This window comes from Sciurus carolinensis, chromosome 6, assembly GCF_902686445.1.
Source record: "Sciurus carolinensis chromosome 6, mSciCar1.2, whole genome shotgun sequence".
Classification (NCBI taxonomy): domain Eukaryota; kingdom Metazoa; phylum Chordata; class Mammalia; order Rodentia; family Sciuridae; genus Sciurus; species Sciurus carolinensis.
In genome coordinates this window covers 135139849-135156234 of record NC_062218.1, presented here as the reverse complement: position 1 = coordinate 135156234, position 16386 = coordinate 135139849, and the positions used below count along the sequence as shown (strand labels likewise).

General features: G+C 42.7%; 2 protein-coding genes, 1 non-coding gene and 1 pseudogene across 3 annotated transcripts; 1 reads left to right on the top strand and 3 right to left on the bottom strand.

The window, feature by feature from the left end:
• Positions 1–275: 275 nt before the first annotated feature.
• On the bottom strand, positions 276–1217 carry LOC124986247 (olfactory receptor 1D2-like). Its single transcript, XM_047554656.1, has one exon. The coding sequence runs from the start codon at positions 1215–1217 to the stop codon at positions 276–278; it is 942 nt and encodes a 313-aa protein (XP_047410612.1).
• Positions 1218–8197: 6980 nt separating this feature from the next.
• On the bottom strand, positions 8198–12906 carry LOC124986428 (programmed cell death protein 7-like; annotated as a pseudogene).
• Trnav-cac (transfer RNA valine (anticodon CAC)) lies at positions 9663–9735 on the top strand. The gene has a single exon. It is a non-coding gene; the product is annotated as a tRNA-Val (tRNA).
• Positions 12907–14864: 1958 nt separating the features above from the next.
• LOC124987311 (olfactory receptor 1361-like) lies at positions 14865–15788 on the bottom strand. Its single transcript, XM_047556489.1, has one exon. The coding sequence runs from the start codon at positions 15786–15788 to the stop codon at positions 14865–14867; it is 924 nt and encodes a 307-aa protein (XP_047412445.1).
• Between the last annotated feature and the right edge of the window lie 598 nt (positions 15789–16386).

Below are 16386 nucleotides of genomic sequence, written 5' to 3'. Positions count from 1 at the left end.
TGGACTTGTCATTGTGGGAGACAAAAATAAACCTTGGTTTTGTTTAAGTCAATATAATTGGACCTTTCTGTTACCCTGCATCTGAAATAGATTCCCAGAGATACAAGTATCTCTTTTAATACTCTCTTCTAAACACAATGATATTTACTTCTAATTTCTCTAAAAACAGTCCAAATGGGTGTGTGGAGGAGGGTGTTCAGATGATGTAGAGTCATGTTCTGTTTCCTTCTTTCTCTCTTGTGCCTCTCCAGATGCCAGCCCAGTGCTCACCACCACTAAGAGGATTTTGAATCCCTGATGAGGAGTTTTCTCACAGCCTCCTTCATATCCTTGTTCCTCAGGCTATAGATGAAGGGGTTCAACATGGGAGTCACCACAGTGTACATGATGGTTGCCACCGTGTCCTGGGCTGAGAATGAGTCTGGGGGTCGTACGTAGACTCCCAGGACGGTCCCGTAGAACAGAGTGACCACAGACAAGTGGGAGCCACATGTGGAAAATGCCTTGCGCTTCCCTTTGGCAGATGGAATCTGGAGGACAGCGATGGCTATGCGGATGTAAGAGACCATGATGAGCATAAAGGGTGCCATGAACAGGACTATGGCTCCCAGGAACACATGCTGATTGACACGTGTGTCTGAGCAGGCAATCTTCATGAGCAGGTAAGCATCACAGTAGAAGTGTGAGATCTTCCGGGTAGAGGAGCAGAAGGTCAGTCTACTCATGAGGAGCGTGTGGACCAGGGAGATGAAGCCAGAACAGACCCACACAAGAACTGCCAGACTACCACAGAGCTGGGGGGTAATGATGGTGTAATACTGCAGGGGGTTGCAGATGGCAACGTAACGGTCCAGTGCCATGGCAGCCAGCAGAAAGGTGTCCACATTGGCAAAGGAGATGAGGAAGTACATCTGAGTCAGACAGTAGGGGTAAGAGATGGTCCGTGTTCCTGCCACATGGTTGACCAGGAGCTTAGGGATCAGATTGGTGGTGAAGCAGATATCAACGAAAGAGAGATTGGTGAGGAAGAAGTACATAGGAGTGTGCAGGTGTGGTTCAGAGCGGATGACCAGGATGATGAGTGTGTTCCCAGCCACAGTGACCAGGTACATACACAGGAAGAGCCAGAAGAGGACTTGTTGCTGCCCTAGGTCGCTGGTGATGCCAAGCAGGAGGAACTCACTGAATCCTGTCTCGTTCTCCATCCTTCTGAACATCCTACTGAAATTCAAGGAGATAATAGGCTGCATACACAACACGGAGAGCCTGGACTTGCTGTGTGCTTGGAATTGGAACAAAGCTTATTTGTAATGAGATAAATGCACAGTGTTCTGCCTATAATAATTGCCACTTTTTACTGAGTGCTTGTTGAGTACAATCTAAAGATTTTACAAGCATGTTCTTTTAATTCCTACCTTATAAAATAAGTGCTTTTATTTCCTCCTTTTCTCAGATGGAGGCAGTGAGGCTTAGAGTAAGGAATTGGCTCAAGATCACACTGACAGTGATTTGGCAAAGGACTTTGAACCCAATGAGGTCTGAATTCAACGCCTGTGCCCTCAGCCATCATGCTGCAGCATGGACAATCTGGTCAGTTGTTAGATGCAGCATCACCATCCCATCTTTGACCTCAATTCAGCCAGTATGTCCTCATCACACAGCAGCTGAGAGGTGAGGAGAGTCAGTGGAAGTTGGAGATGAGCCCTGTTCTCAAAGCTCTGACAGTTAAGTAGGCAGAATGTAGTGTGAAATGCTGGAAAACATTCTGCAAATCTTACCATGGGACCTGTGACTAGCACATGGACAAAGGTCAGGAGCAGCTTTACTCACCGGAACTCTGTGGGCCATGGTGCTCAGTTCTTTGTACAAATTTCTGCAAGACTTTTCTGGTTTGGGCCACTAGTAAATGTAATGAGACATTGTTCTCTGCCTCACCTAACCCCCTGATGAGCCATGTGATCTGGCACTGCTTCTTCTCTACTCTGGCCTTCCCTGTGCATCTATAAAGTACAAGGTGACTCCCAAACTCCCCCCAAAATCAGGGTTTTGCACTTTCAGAATTCCATTATGTGAAACCCAGTGAACAAATCTCACACAGCCCTTGTCTTGCATATAACAAGGTTTCAAGAAAGCTCAGAATTGCATCTGTCTCCCCTGGTCCAAGCCACTAGCACCTCTCATCCAGGACGCTGCAGAAGTCATTTCAAACCTTTCCAGGTTAAACTGACCTCTTTCCTCTCAGTAGCTTGTATGATCCTTTGAAAATTCAAAGGGATATACTCCCTCATGTGCAAAACTCCCCAAAAGGGGCTCATCACACTCAGTCTAAACTCCAGCCTCCCAGTCTCTCACTTCCTGACCTGATTCCCACTAACTTCTTGGACTGTACCTCCTGCCAGGCACATGGCATTTCAACCCCTTCCAGCCTCAGGGTCTTTGCACTGGATATGTTCCTGGCCTGGCATTCTCTCTGCCTGTGCCTTCATCTTGTCATCTCTGTCTCCACTTAAATAGCACTTCTTCAGACACACTTCCTTGGTCTGTGAAAATCTAAATAGACCTGCCTCTTATAAATCTCATGTGATTTGCTTTATTGTATATCTAGCATGTATCTCTGTGTAAGGTTTTCTCATTTATTGACTCATTATGGAGTGTCTTCCTCATGAAGCTGTGTGCTCCTGAGAAGAGGAGCACACTTGTCCCATTCACTGTTATGTCCCCAGTGCTCAAAACAATACCCAGCAATGGTAGATGTTGAAGGCATTAGTTAAATGAAAGAATGAACTTTCCCAAAGCTATTGCACACCAGAATCTATCAGTATAAAATGCAGCCACAGTATTTCATCAGAAATGTTTGGGTATGGTGAAGGAGTACACTTAAGATATTAAATTGGCACTTGAAGCATGAAATGTAGGTCTTACTGTGGAGTATAGTGGTGGCTGTGCTGAGTCAATGTCAATGTGGGGAAGCCCAAGGTCACCTGTCTATCCACAGGCATTTCCTTAACTATAACTTTGAGGAGGATGACTTCTGTGACCTCCATGTAACCCAGGACCTGTGACCACTATAGACTAGAGGGAGGGCAAACCAGCCATTAGCAAACACAGACCAAACTGCCCTCTTATGATACGAATGCATTGTATAAAGTACTTATCGGACTCACAATGGACATATTCAAAGTCAGGGAGAAGCCAACAAAATTGAGACATGTTGGAAATCCATGAGGAGTCTTGCTGGAGCATGGTGCCTGGCTTGTGAGGAAAGACACTGTGGAGAATGTAAGACAATGAAATGTGTTCAAAATGTTTTCTCTTAAAAGTTCATATTGTGTTGTGTGTTGTTTAATAATCTCAAATGTAAATATCAAATGCTCTTTCTGTTTGAGCATGACTTTATACTTTGAAAGGCCCCTCTTTTGTTCCTATTTCAACATCTGCACTCTGCTGCTGACAGGGAAGTTGAGACAGAAAAGACCAGGGGAGGTTAATGCTCCTAATGCTACCCTGCATCATGTTTAGTCTAGAAACAGATTTGATTCTGGAGCAAATTGCTCCTTTCAGTTTCCTGTTGTATCCAATGGAACAAGAGTGTCTGGCTGTCCTGATAAAATGTAAGTTAGAGGGTAATGGAAGTGGTGGGGCTGTTATTCCTTTTATTCTGGAGCACATCAGATATTGTGCAGAATATTGACACAATGCAGCCTCCAATACCAGACCCTCCTCACACTGAGAAGAGTCTTCACCTGGAAGTGGGTGTGATATCAGGTGTGAGCCTGGTGGTGTCAGTCACCAAGCAACATTCCCATTCCAGCTTCCCCTGGTCTTACCCGGCTGAGCTGATCTTAATTCCTTCCCCTGGATTCTGGCACTGAAGCCTTCATTTCTTCCTTCTGGAAGATGACTAGAGATTCCATGATTGCCCCACCTGGAGCAGAGCTTTGGCAGGGGCTGTGGTAGGTAAGATGAGTGGTTCCACCTGGCATGCATGGAGAACCCTGGCAGGAGCATCTCTGGAAGTGATGATATTCCCACTGCGTGGTCACCATCAGTGATGGACACCCACTTGTCCCCAAAACAACCTGTTTCTTTGTGCACTCTGTTATTCAAAAAGGCCATAGACTGGGGACTCAGGATGACCCTGAGTCTTATTTCAGGCCCTCAAGAGGTTTGAAGCAAACTTGACCCAGTCATTGTGTGAAAGATGAGATCCTGCTTTGGGGACTTTGGTGACACAGGATCTGCAGTTACCTGGGTAAGGTTGGATATAATAGTACTACTATAACCAATACTGGTGTGATCAAATTTGAACTTCCTGTTCCTCATGGAGTTAATTGATGAAGCATGTTACTCTCAGGCCATGACTGAATAATATCCCAAAGTATTTAGTTGATGAAAATAAAGTTGATTAAAATCTGTAAAGATTTTCCCCAAGCATTACCTGATTTAACTTATGTGGCACTGGGTAGGATAGCAAGTGATTGCACTCCATGGGTAATCAAGGCAAAAGTTAGTAAGTTTGGGAAAAGGATCTTATGGTTTCAGATCCACTGGTAGCCTCCCCTGCTTTTCTCACTGCTCTGTGGTGTGGGGACAATACCTGGGGTCCTGTGCAGCACAGTCCATCTTCTTATTCTCTGGACTGTGACACTGTTTCCATATATGTTTGGATTTTATGTTCTCCACCAGAGTGAGCCCCCAAAGCTCCCTATTACTGGCAATCCACAAGGGGATTTGTTCTGCAGGTCACAAATGAATCAACTCCCTGGGGACTAGAGAAGAAAAAAAGGGATTATTAGTGTTCATGTTATAGGACAAGGATAGAAGTTTTTCCTTTTGGCAATTTTTTAAAAGATAAAAATGGTATTTATTTAGTTTTTCAAAAATTAAATAACAAAATTGGCAAAAATCCAAATAAACCAAAACAAAAAACTGACATGTTACATGACAGATCATCTCTAAGCAGAAGAGCATTTATTAATGAATATAAAAATAAATGTTGTCATTTTCAATCCCTTTTCCCCCCAACTATGACTCCATGGATGTTTTGGGAAGCCTGAGTTCCTAAGAAAATTCCTCAGCTAAACCAGCTCCTACAAAGTGACCAAATGAGATTAACACCCTCACCCCATAAAGAATTTTTTTTTCCTGGGAGTTTCTGGACAACTAGATCCCTAGGAACTTCAAAAACCAGATGGTTTCATTAGAATGGAAAACGTGGAAAATACAGTCATTGTCCACTAAAACAAGATCCCATTTGAGTATGAGTACTGTTCAGATTTTCTGAGTTCTCTGCATGACTACTAAACTGCACCAAAACTAGGATTAAGAAAGCTGAAGATCAAACTTTTGACCTTTACTCCAGGGAGTTAGGGTTCTCTGGATAGGAAGGTAAGAAGGTTTTTGCATCAACCTTGCCTTTACACTCAGTTATTGCTGCTAAATCCACCCAGCACACATGTGTTCTGAGTATTTAAATGTATTGAGTATACTTACCCACCAACATACAAGGAAACTAGATTACATTAGTAAGTCATTCTGGACCAAGCCCTTCAAAACAGGCAAATTTGGTGACCCAAGGTCACTGACTATGTTAATAACCTCAGTTCACCTAGGTCCTTTCCAAGAGAACCATATTAATCTCCTGATTAATATGGCATATCTTGCCAGGACAGAGTGTATAAGAAAACATAACTTCAGGCTAGGGCAATGACACAGGGAGTTAACAGTTGTGGTTTACAAACGGTGCTGGGAAAACTGGAAATCCATATGCAACAGAATGAAAATAAACCCCTATCTCTCACCCTGCACAAACATCAACTCAAAATGGATCAATGACCTTGACATCAAACCTGAGACCCTCGCATCTTATAGAAGAAAAAGTACGTCCAAATCTTCAACTTGTTGACTTAGGATCAGACTTCCTTAACGGGACTCCTGTAGCACAAGAAATAAAAGCAAGAATCAACAACTGGGATAGATTCAAACTAAATAGCTTTCTCTCAGCAAAGGAAACCATCAGCAATGCGAAGAGAGAGCCTACAGAGTGGGAGAATATCTTTGCCACTCATACTTCAGATAGAGCACTAATTTCCAGAATATATAGAGAACTCAAAAAACTCTACATGAAGAATACAAATAATCCAATCAACAAATGGGCTAAGGAAATGAAGACACTTCACAGAAGAAGATCTAGAAGCAATCTACAAACATGAAAAAATGTTCACCATCTTTAGTAATAAGAGAAATGCAAATCAAAACTACACTAAGATTCCATCTCACCCCAATAAGAATGGCAATTATCAAGAATACAAGCAACAATAGGTGTTGGAGAGGATGTGGGGAAAAAGGTACACTCATACATTGCTGGTGGGGCTGCAAATTAGTGCAGCCACTCTGGAAAGCAGTGTGGAGATTCCTTAGAAAACCTGGAATGGACCCACCATTTGACCCAGCTATCCCACTCCTTGGCCTATACCCAAAGCACTTAAAATCAGCATACTACAGAGATACAGCCACATCAATGTTCATAGCTGCTCAATTCACCATAGCCAGATTGTGGAACCAACCTAGATGTCCTTCAATTGATGAATGGATAAAGAAACTGTGGTATATACAATGGAATATTACTCAGCTATAAAGAATAATAAAATTATGGTATTTGCAGGCAAATGGATGAAATTAGAGAATATCATGCTAAGTGAGATAAGCCAGTCTCAAAAAACCAAAGGACGAAGATAATATGATATATTCCTCCCACTTATACTTCAGTCTACCAACATGTAAAGAGCTTTAGCCATTATGATTGTACAGTAAGTAAGAGGTTATCACTATTCAGCTTATTATCAACAAGGGAGTCTTTGTTACCATTTGATAATGATTGATTCAGTTCCAGCATCCCATCCAAGTTCTTTTCTGGTACCAGTTACCTAAATTTGGGTTTCCCAGAAAGCAGAACCTGAGATAAATACTCAAAAGCATTTTGTCAACTTAGGAGGTGATCCCAAGACATTGGAATGAGAGAGAGGAAAAGGCAAAGCCAATGGAGATTACTTCTGTCAGAACCTCAGAGAAGCTTGCAGAATGCCTCCCAGAACAGACCACCTGAAAGACGAGCACTCTTTTATCTACTGGCTTCCATTCCTGATTGGGTGAGGGTTGTCCCCGGGGTTGTTGATTACCCTGGACTTTATGGCTTTGCTTCAAGGTCTCTCTAGCAAGTTACCACATATACCAAAGAAAGTCCCAAGCAGAGTAAAGAAAGATATGAAGTGACACAGTAACAATATGCGGAGAGCTGGAACTGTCCACCATAGCTTCAACTGAAATCAGAGATGGGCTAAGGGACTGTGGAAGTACCAGAAGTGTCTGCCACAAACTAGTTAGGTTTCATTTGCAGGCTCACATTATAAACCAACTTCAGTAGATAATGCCAAACCTATTTTCCAAAATCATTTAACTCATGTACACTCCTACCAGCAATGTATGAAAGTTTTGGTTATTCTACATTCTTACCAATACTTAGTATTATCAATATTAATTTACTCATTCTGAACAGTATGTAGTGGCATCGTGTTCTTTCTTTACATTAGCATTCCTTTGATTACTAGTGATGTTGAACATCTGTGCATAAGTTTATTTGTCATTTGGATATGTTCTTTTTGTAAAATATTTTTTAGTTGTCAATAGATGTTTTATTTTATTTTTTTATTTATATGTGGTACTGAGGATCAAACCCAGGGCCTCAAACATGCCAGGCAAGTGCTCTACCACTGAGCCACAACTCCAGCCCCTCAATATGTTGTTTTGTGAAGTATTTATTCAAGTCTTTCGCTCAAGTTTTAAATATCAACTTTATTAAAATATAACTTAGAAATTAATAAAATACATTCATTTTAAGTGTTTAGCTTCTTGAGTTATGATAAAGGTATATAACCTTGTAAATGCAAACCCCATCTGTTTAGGAAGTTCCCTTAAGCCTCTTTGCACTCAGTCCCCTCAGTCAATCTGCTTACTGTCACTTTAAATTAACTTTGGCTATGGAGAATTTCACGTAAATAAAATCATATTATAGGTAAAAACAAAACAAAACAAAAAACAAAAAACAGTTGTGGTTTAGTCTACAGCACAAGATGGCAGCATCACTAATACTTAGAGCTGGAAAGAGAGTTCTCTGGACCACACTCCTGGAGCAGCTTTCCTAATGCAGCTCAATGGAGGTTTCCCCGATGTTGCTGGGCGGCAGGGGAAGGGCCCATCCTTGGGGAACGGAGTTGCCTTTGGGGTGATTGGATGGCACCAAGTTCTGATCCCAATCATGCCTTATCTGGGTGAGTACTGGCAGCGAGTGCTGTGCTTGGAGGTTACACTGTCGGAAAGGCTACAGGAGGTGAGCCAAGTGGGAACTCGTCTGGATCCCCACTTGGCATTTTCATGTTTCCGAAGTAAAATTTTTTCTTTCTCTTTTCTGTTTCTTTTCCAATTATCTTTTCCTCTCTTGCTCTTGTTCTCCTTCCAACATAACTCAAAAGGCTCTCTTTAACTTCATACAATTGAGAGCGATTTTAAAATGAGTTTTCACCCTCGCTGAAGATGGTGCTCAAGAGTGTCATCTGCTGAGGCTGGAGGACAGAGCGCTTTTCTTGCTGCAGCCTCTTGCCTAAGTTTCTCCAAAGCTCTAAACATGTCCAATATTATTTTGGTGTCTGCTTGATTTTTCCTCATTTCAGACAGGACACCATCAGCAGCAGCCTCAAGTTCCTGTCCCCGATTCCTCTCCTTCACCTCCTGTACGCTTTTGACCCGCCAGTGGTCAATCTCCTGCTCGCGTTCCGCTGCCAGTGCGGCCTCGGCCTCCCACTCGGCCTCTTGTTTCCTGCGCTTTCGTGAAGCCACCCGACCCTCTCTAGCCTCCGCCGGGCATCACCCATATAGGCCACCTGGGACAGTGGCTGTAGCCGCTTGGCCAGTCTGCGCGGCCCGGGCAGGCAATAGAGACTAGGCCGCGCCCCCGGCCTCTGCCTTGCGCAGGACCTGGCTCAGGCCACGCAGCAGTCCCACCAGGCTCAGAGCACCACCAAGTGCGAGCTCATCTCGCTTAGGATGGGTGCTGCAGGCGTGCGCTGGGGCACCGGGCAGCCAGCCAGCGGCAGGTCCTGAACAACGCCTCCCGACGCGCAGGCGCTGCAGGATTCCTGTTGAGAATTTTAAAGGAAAGTTCAATCCCCCTGCTGAGATGTCTGTCTCTGTAGATCCACATTTGCTGTGGAGGGCTGACCATGTCCTCTCTAAATATTTTCTAGGCTCATCAAGAGCCTAGGAAGAATCCAGATCCCAACTTGGAGCAGACCTAATTTATCACCCAATTATTCAGAATATGTATATTTGGAGTGGTTGGAATGGTAAAAGATGGACAATTAACTGACACGTGATGGGGTAGATGGGGCAGGTAATGACAGTGGCCCATGCTTGGCTGCTATTTGGGATTAGGAGTCCCAATTCCCTTGTTCTTTATTGGGGTCAGAACATACCTTCCTAGCCTCTTTGGGACCAGATGCGATTTTTGCTGATATTATCATTAAATCTGTGACTATACTTAGGGAGGTATCAGGGTCTCTATCGACCAGAGCCTGAAATTCAAGTGTTAAGAATCTCCTATGTGGGCTGGGGATATAGCTCAGTTGGTAGAGTACTTGCCTCACAAGCACAAGGCCCTGGGTTCAATCCCCAGCACCACCAAAAAAAAAAAAAAAAAAAAAAAAAAAAAAAAAAAATCTCTTATGCTGTTCTTAGAAAGGCAGGAAGGTTGTTCTACTTCTGAGACAGACTGAGATTTACCCGTTAATGAAACGAAATATGCCAAGATGTCATGACAGCCTTCCTCTCTGGGTAGCAAGAAGCATGTTGTTCAGAAGCAGTTTGGCAATATGCCCAGTCAGACAGACTCAGCCTTTCCTGCTACTGTTCTGCAGCTGCCATAGCAGGGCTTCCTGTGCCTGGTGTGGGAAGCAGCCCCCTTCATCCAACTTTACTGGGTGGGAAGGAGCTTGGGAGAAGTGAGCAGAAACTTCTTTGTTTTTGCATTTGTGTCTCTTTTTAACCCAGAGGACTTAATGGTGATGTCTAAGACCAGTTTTATAGTGGCAGGTTATCACGAGACTCCTCCAACCAATGTCTGCCACATTCTCTTCATTTCTGGGGAACAGCCTGTTGGGCGATGCAGGTCTTGCTTCCAGAAAAGAGTCAGAATAAGATTCTTTCAGTTGATTTAGTGGCCATGGTACATTCTGGGAATAATTTTCTTCATTTTATGATCACACATCCCAGCTCATTCCAAGGTTGGCCACTGAGCACTGTGTGCCATCCCATCTGAAATCATTACAATGTCAGCCTTACAATTGTCCCTCAGTTTCCACAGGGGACTGGTTCCAAGAGCCTCTGCAGATACTGCAATATTCAGATGCTCAAGTGCCTTCTATAAAATGATGTATACTTGTAAACAGCCTATACACATCCTCTTTCATACTTCAGATCACCCTAGATTATTTATAATTTTATGCAAATGTATCTTCTCTTATTTCTCATGTTATTAACTCTTTGCCAGGTATTTTGTATGATGTCTTTCTATTTGGGGATCTCTGACTTCTTCATGGTTACCATGATGGCTCTTGGGGAAGAATTCCACAGAAGTGAAGTGTCCTTTTTACATTCTATCAGGGATATGTAATACCAACATGAAATATCACTAATGAGAGAACCATACTAATGAATATTTATCAAGTTTCTACACTGCAAAGATTATTTTTCCCTTTCTGTTTTTGGCAGAAAGTCACCAGGTCCAGCCCACTCTCAAGGGGGTAGCAGAGGGTTAAACTTCACATTTTGGTAGGTGTGAGTGGAGGTGGGGAAAGTGTTTACATACATTACCTGGAAATATTCCAAAAGGAAAGTTTGTTTCTTCGTTCCAATTTATTTCCTTATCCAATCACTTGTTTTTATCAGTATGGATTTATTTACATTTATTTTTATACATCCAGCATTGGAAGATGTTCCTTATCTGAAAAGCTAGGGACCAGAGTGTTTCAGATTTTTTGGATTTTGGAATATTTACACATACATAATGAGATACCTCAGAGATGGGACCCAGGTTAAAACATGAAATTCATGTTTCATGAACATGAATTAATGTTCATATTATAAACATAAACATGAAATTTATGTTTCTTATACACATACCCTGAAGGTAATTTCATACACTATTTTTAGTGAGCCTGTGTTTTGACTGCAACTCCATGAGGTCATGTCACACTGAAAAGTTTTGGTCTGTGGAGAATTTTGGATTAGGGATTTCCAGATTAGTGATGCTCAACCTGTAATACTCTGTTTTTTAAATTGTTCCAGCTTTGATTATTTGAAACTCTTCCATCTTGGCTGCTGTGTCTCTTCAGTATGCTCTTATTTCTCATTTTTGTTTCTTCCTTTTTCTTTTTTTTTGGGGGGGAGGGTCGCTTCAAAATTTCTTACACTCCAAGATACTCCTGGCTCATCTTGTTTTCCATGTTTCATAAATAAAGTCAGCTATTTTTTTTCCATGAGCCCAAACCAGCAATTTTGACCAGAAACACAAGAGGCATGAAGTTCAGGGCAAATAATACATGGCCTACTTAAAAATAGACTTGACAGTGCTCTGAGACTCATATACCAAAAATTAGTTGAGAGGGCCAGATTTATTAGTACTTAGGACTTGACAATTGGATAGAGCCAGTTTTCAATGTCCATGTGGCAAAACGTCAATGTCCACAACCAAGTCATTTGCTAAAGGATCACTGACTTTGTGAGAGATAAAGTACTAGATAGCTTAGGTTCTGCCTTGAAGAAGGGAGACAATAACACAGGAGATCAACAACAATCTCTAAATGGGTGCAATAACCAGTAAAGAACAGGAAGGGTTTCTTCAGCTCATAAGTAACATTCATTACCAGGTTCTTTTGGGAGTCAACCTGAGCTTAGACTTAGAGTGGAAATCTGAAGGACAAGTTGAAGTGGAGTGATTTCACAAACTTTAAAATATCTCCATTGGTCATGGCATAAGAAAGTCCCTGGTCCATCTGGGGAGAGCAGTATCTGAAGCACTGAACAGGCATGAGGGATGACCTTGTATTTCAAGATTCACTGAACTGAAGTTAAACTTTTCCCCCAAATTGATTTAATTACCTTGCAAAGAGTTGGCCTCAAATGGCTAATTTGAGCTAGGTGGCAACAGCCTGTGGGGGAAGAGAGTATGGTGGCTGCCAGGAGTCCAAGCAGACTCCTGGCACAGACCTGGTCTCTGCTAACTCAGACCCTGGAGGGAAAATCACCAGATACAATCTGATTTCCTGGCTGACCCAGGAGAGCACTCTGCAAGCCTGGAATGGCATCTGCTTCTAGGCAGAGAAGGCATTACAGAGCCCTTATTATGCTTTTCTCTAATTTATGGCAGTTCATGTCCTGTGAGCACCTCACATGACAGCACCATAACCAGGGCTGATTCCACCTGGGTCCCTGGAGTAAGCTTTCCTTCCCCCTGCACTACCCCACATACTGGTCCATGAGAAAAGCAGCAAGGTGTCAGTGAAGATGCAGTGGAAAGTGGTCCCCAGCCATCAGATGGTGACAAATGTGAGGTTCATGCAGAATTTACCAGTGCAGGATCACCATGGGCAATCCAAGCTAGACAGAGGCCTTTCCTTTCCTTCTCACACCCTGCTACTGACCTCGTAGGATATTCTTTACCCCTTTCAGGCACACCTTTCTGTACAGTGAATGACGACTTTCTACAATGAATTTGTGGTGGTGGGACACTTTTGCTGTTTCTCTGAACATTTTGATATGTTCATAGTCTATCTCCATCCACCTCCTCACACCCATTTTGACTGCAACTTGAGGAAGAGAGAGACTGAGGCATAAAACCTATATTCCAAACTAGGGTTTCTTCCATTCTACCTTATTTCCTGGTTGGGACCCAGAATTCAGTGAAATATTTCCACATTCTGGAGTAACTTTGTCAGTTCTCAAGGTCCCTAGATTGTGCACTTTACTGCTCTGAATTTTGATATCTGGGAATATCCCAATGTCTCATGAAGGTGAGAAAAACATAATTTCTTTTCCTAACCCTCATAGATTCTTAGCTGGGATTGATTCCTTTTAACAGAAGGTGGATCAATGAGGGGAAATTAGAAAAGCAAGTTTAAAAACACACACCATGTGTGTCACACAGAAGAGAAACAACTCTCCCAGGAAAGTAACTGTCTCTTAAGGCAATGGTTTGGAAAAACAATAAATCGGAGGGTGACAAGATAAAGGATCAAATGTTTCTGGCTTCCAGGTTGGAAAACATTGGGAAGGTTGCAGTGTCTGCTCCCAGATTTCTCTGGCATCTCCTAGTCCTGGCTCTTAGTTGATAAACAGCTTCACCAGTAATATCAGATTTATATCTTTAGCTTTGGAGCTTGGTGGGAGCAGGGAAGTCTAGAAAGACCTGTTGTCCTTGTGAATATTTGTCCTGCCATCAGGCAAACAGAGGGAAAGACAGAGGGAGCTCCTCTTTTTTAACCGTCTTCAGCTGAAAATCCTCATGTTAGGGATACATATTTTGGTTTCCTTTACCCATTAGAATTACCTAACATATCATTAGTAATTCTTCAACACATGATTATTTAGGAGAATAAGAACCCCACTTACCCATTGTGTCATCATTTTAGAAAAGGAATGTGAAACACCATGTACTTGAAATGCCCCTTTCCATTCCCAGGATTTCAGCCAAGTCAAGGGAACAATGAGGGCCAGCCTGGGTTGGAATGTCTAGGTCAGTATTACCTTGCAGGGCACTGAATATCTGGCCTACATTCAGGAAGTGAGGACAACATAGTGTTTTTGTAGATATTGCTCTCTTGAATGTATGCTAAGTCCCTTGGAATGCTGGTCATACAAATGGGACAAAGCTAACTTAACCTATAAAATCCTTCTTCCTGTGGTTACAACACAGCACTGTGGAGAGGATAAATGTTTATCCAGCTGGTTGCCACCACACAAAGCATCATGAGACGTGAGGCACTACTTGGTGAAGTACTATGAGGGATGGAGGTGCTATCTGTTCCCTTCACCACTGTAGATATTCCCTTAAACAGTTTTTAATAAACCTTATGTCTCACATGCCATCTCCAGGCAACTACTTTGGTCTCTTGGCACAATTGGGCTGTGAACAGTACACCATGCTGTGTAATAAAATAGCAGAAAGTTTGTTGGAAGGTAGGCAAAGGGTAGTGTTCTGAGGTAGGGCGAGAGAGTCAGACTTGGGGCAGAGGAAGAATTACCTAACATGACAAGGAGCAAATAACCTGATGGTGGATGTTAGTACCGTTCTATAATCAAGATCTTCTGAGTCTTGGGCCTTTACTATGAGTCAGCAACCAAGATTTCTGTAAAGTCTCCTCATATGAGACCAGAGAGGGCAGTTGACTGAGGAGGGTTGGTTCTAAAGTCATCTGAAATTCCTGGGTCATTGTGCTGGCCAGTGCTGGCCAGTGTCTTAGAGAATTGCTGGAGTCATCCAAACACAGAAATCCAAATATTTCTCATCCTCAGTTTTTCTTGTATGTAAAATGAATACCATAGGACTGCTCTTTCTATACATAACAACTTACTTGTTTTATGACTATGAGCACCTGTTTGCCTCAAATGGAAAAGTATGACCATGATCACATATCTCTAATTACAGGAATGGTCATGGGTGGGTTTTGCACCTATGTGACCTTATTTCTCTGCTTATAAAATGACAAAAAATACATGATGTCCAACAGGTGTTTTGGCTCTAAAATGTTCTACTTCTAGGACCTCAGAATTAGCTTCCTTAGGGCTCCTTTCATGTCACGATTCCTCAGGCTATAGATGAAGGGATTGACCATGGGTGTCACCACCGTGAAGATGACGGTGGCCACAGTATCCTGAACTGAGTAGGAGGATGAAGGGTGCATATAGACCCCCAGGATTGCCCCATAGAAGAGGGAGACCACAGTGAGGTGGGACCCACAGGTGGACAGGGCTTTCCTTATCCCTCTTGCAGTTGGCAACTTTAGTACATTAGAGAAGATGTAAGCATATGAAACAATGATACATATAAATGGTGTCAGAAATATCAGTGCACCCTCAGTGAAGACCATCAGGTGATTGATGAAGGTATCAGAACAAGCAAGCTTGAGAATAGGGTAGGGGTCACAGAAGAAGTGGTGCACAGCATTGTTGGAACAAAAGGTGAGTTGAGCCATGAGAAGAGTGTGTAGGAGAGCATGCAGGTTGGTAATGAGCCCAGATGCAGCCACCAGCAGGACACAGAGTCTGGGCCTCATGATCAAGGTGTAGTGGAGTGGACAACAGATGGCTACATAACGGTCATAGGCCATCACACTCAGGAGGAACCCATCCATGTTGCTGAAAGTGATGAAGAAGTAGATCTGGGACATGCATTCCCTGTAGGAGATGGACTTGCTTCCCACTATGTGGTTCACCAGCATCTTGGGGATTGTGACTGATGAAGTGCAGATGTCAACAGTGGAGAGGCTGGCCAGGAAGAAGTACATGGGCGTATGGAGATGAGGGTCACAGCTGATGGCGAAGATGATGAGAAGGTTCCCAGTGATGGTGACCAGGTACATCCCCAAGAACAGCCCACAGAGAACCTCTTCCTGCTGTGACTTCCCAGACAGTCCCAGGAGGAGGAACTCTGTGACTGAAGTCTGATTGTTTAAATTCATGTCTATGGGGAAGAAGTGTTATCATACTAGAAGATCATATATCAAAATAGATTCAACTTTCATGTATAACCAGGAAGAACCAACAAATAAGAAAATTCTTATGATCAAAGAAAAAAAGATTACATGGAAACATTTCAGCCAAAACATTATATAGTTTGGAATGATGTGCTAATAGATTGAGTACTAACTGAAACACAATTATTGTGCATCTTTATAGAAAAAGTCTGGTTAATTTCTCTGGTGTTTAATTACTAGTGCTTATAGTTTTATTTACTCAACTCAATTCCCATTTGCCTTTTAGTCCTTTCTTACACAATATTTAACTTAGTTTCGTAATTGAGGTATTATCTTCCACTTTACAGATGAAAAAACTGAGGATTAAGGCAGTTAGGTGATTCACCCAAATTCACAAAGCTAATAGAAGAGTGAGTTCAAAGTAATTTGGATCTTTTCTTGCTATACATAAGGCAAGTTATGTGGCTTCCTTCCTTCCTTCCTTCCTTCCTTCCTTCCTTCCTTCCTTCCTTCCTTCCTTCCTTCCTTCCTTCCTTCCTTCCTTCCTTCTCCCTCCCTCCCTCCATCCCTTCTCTTTCTCTTT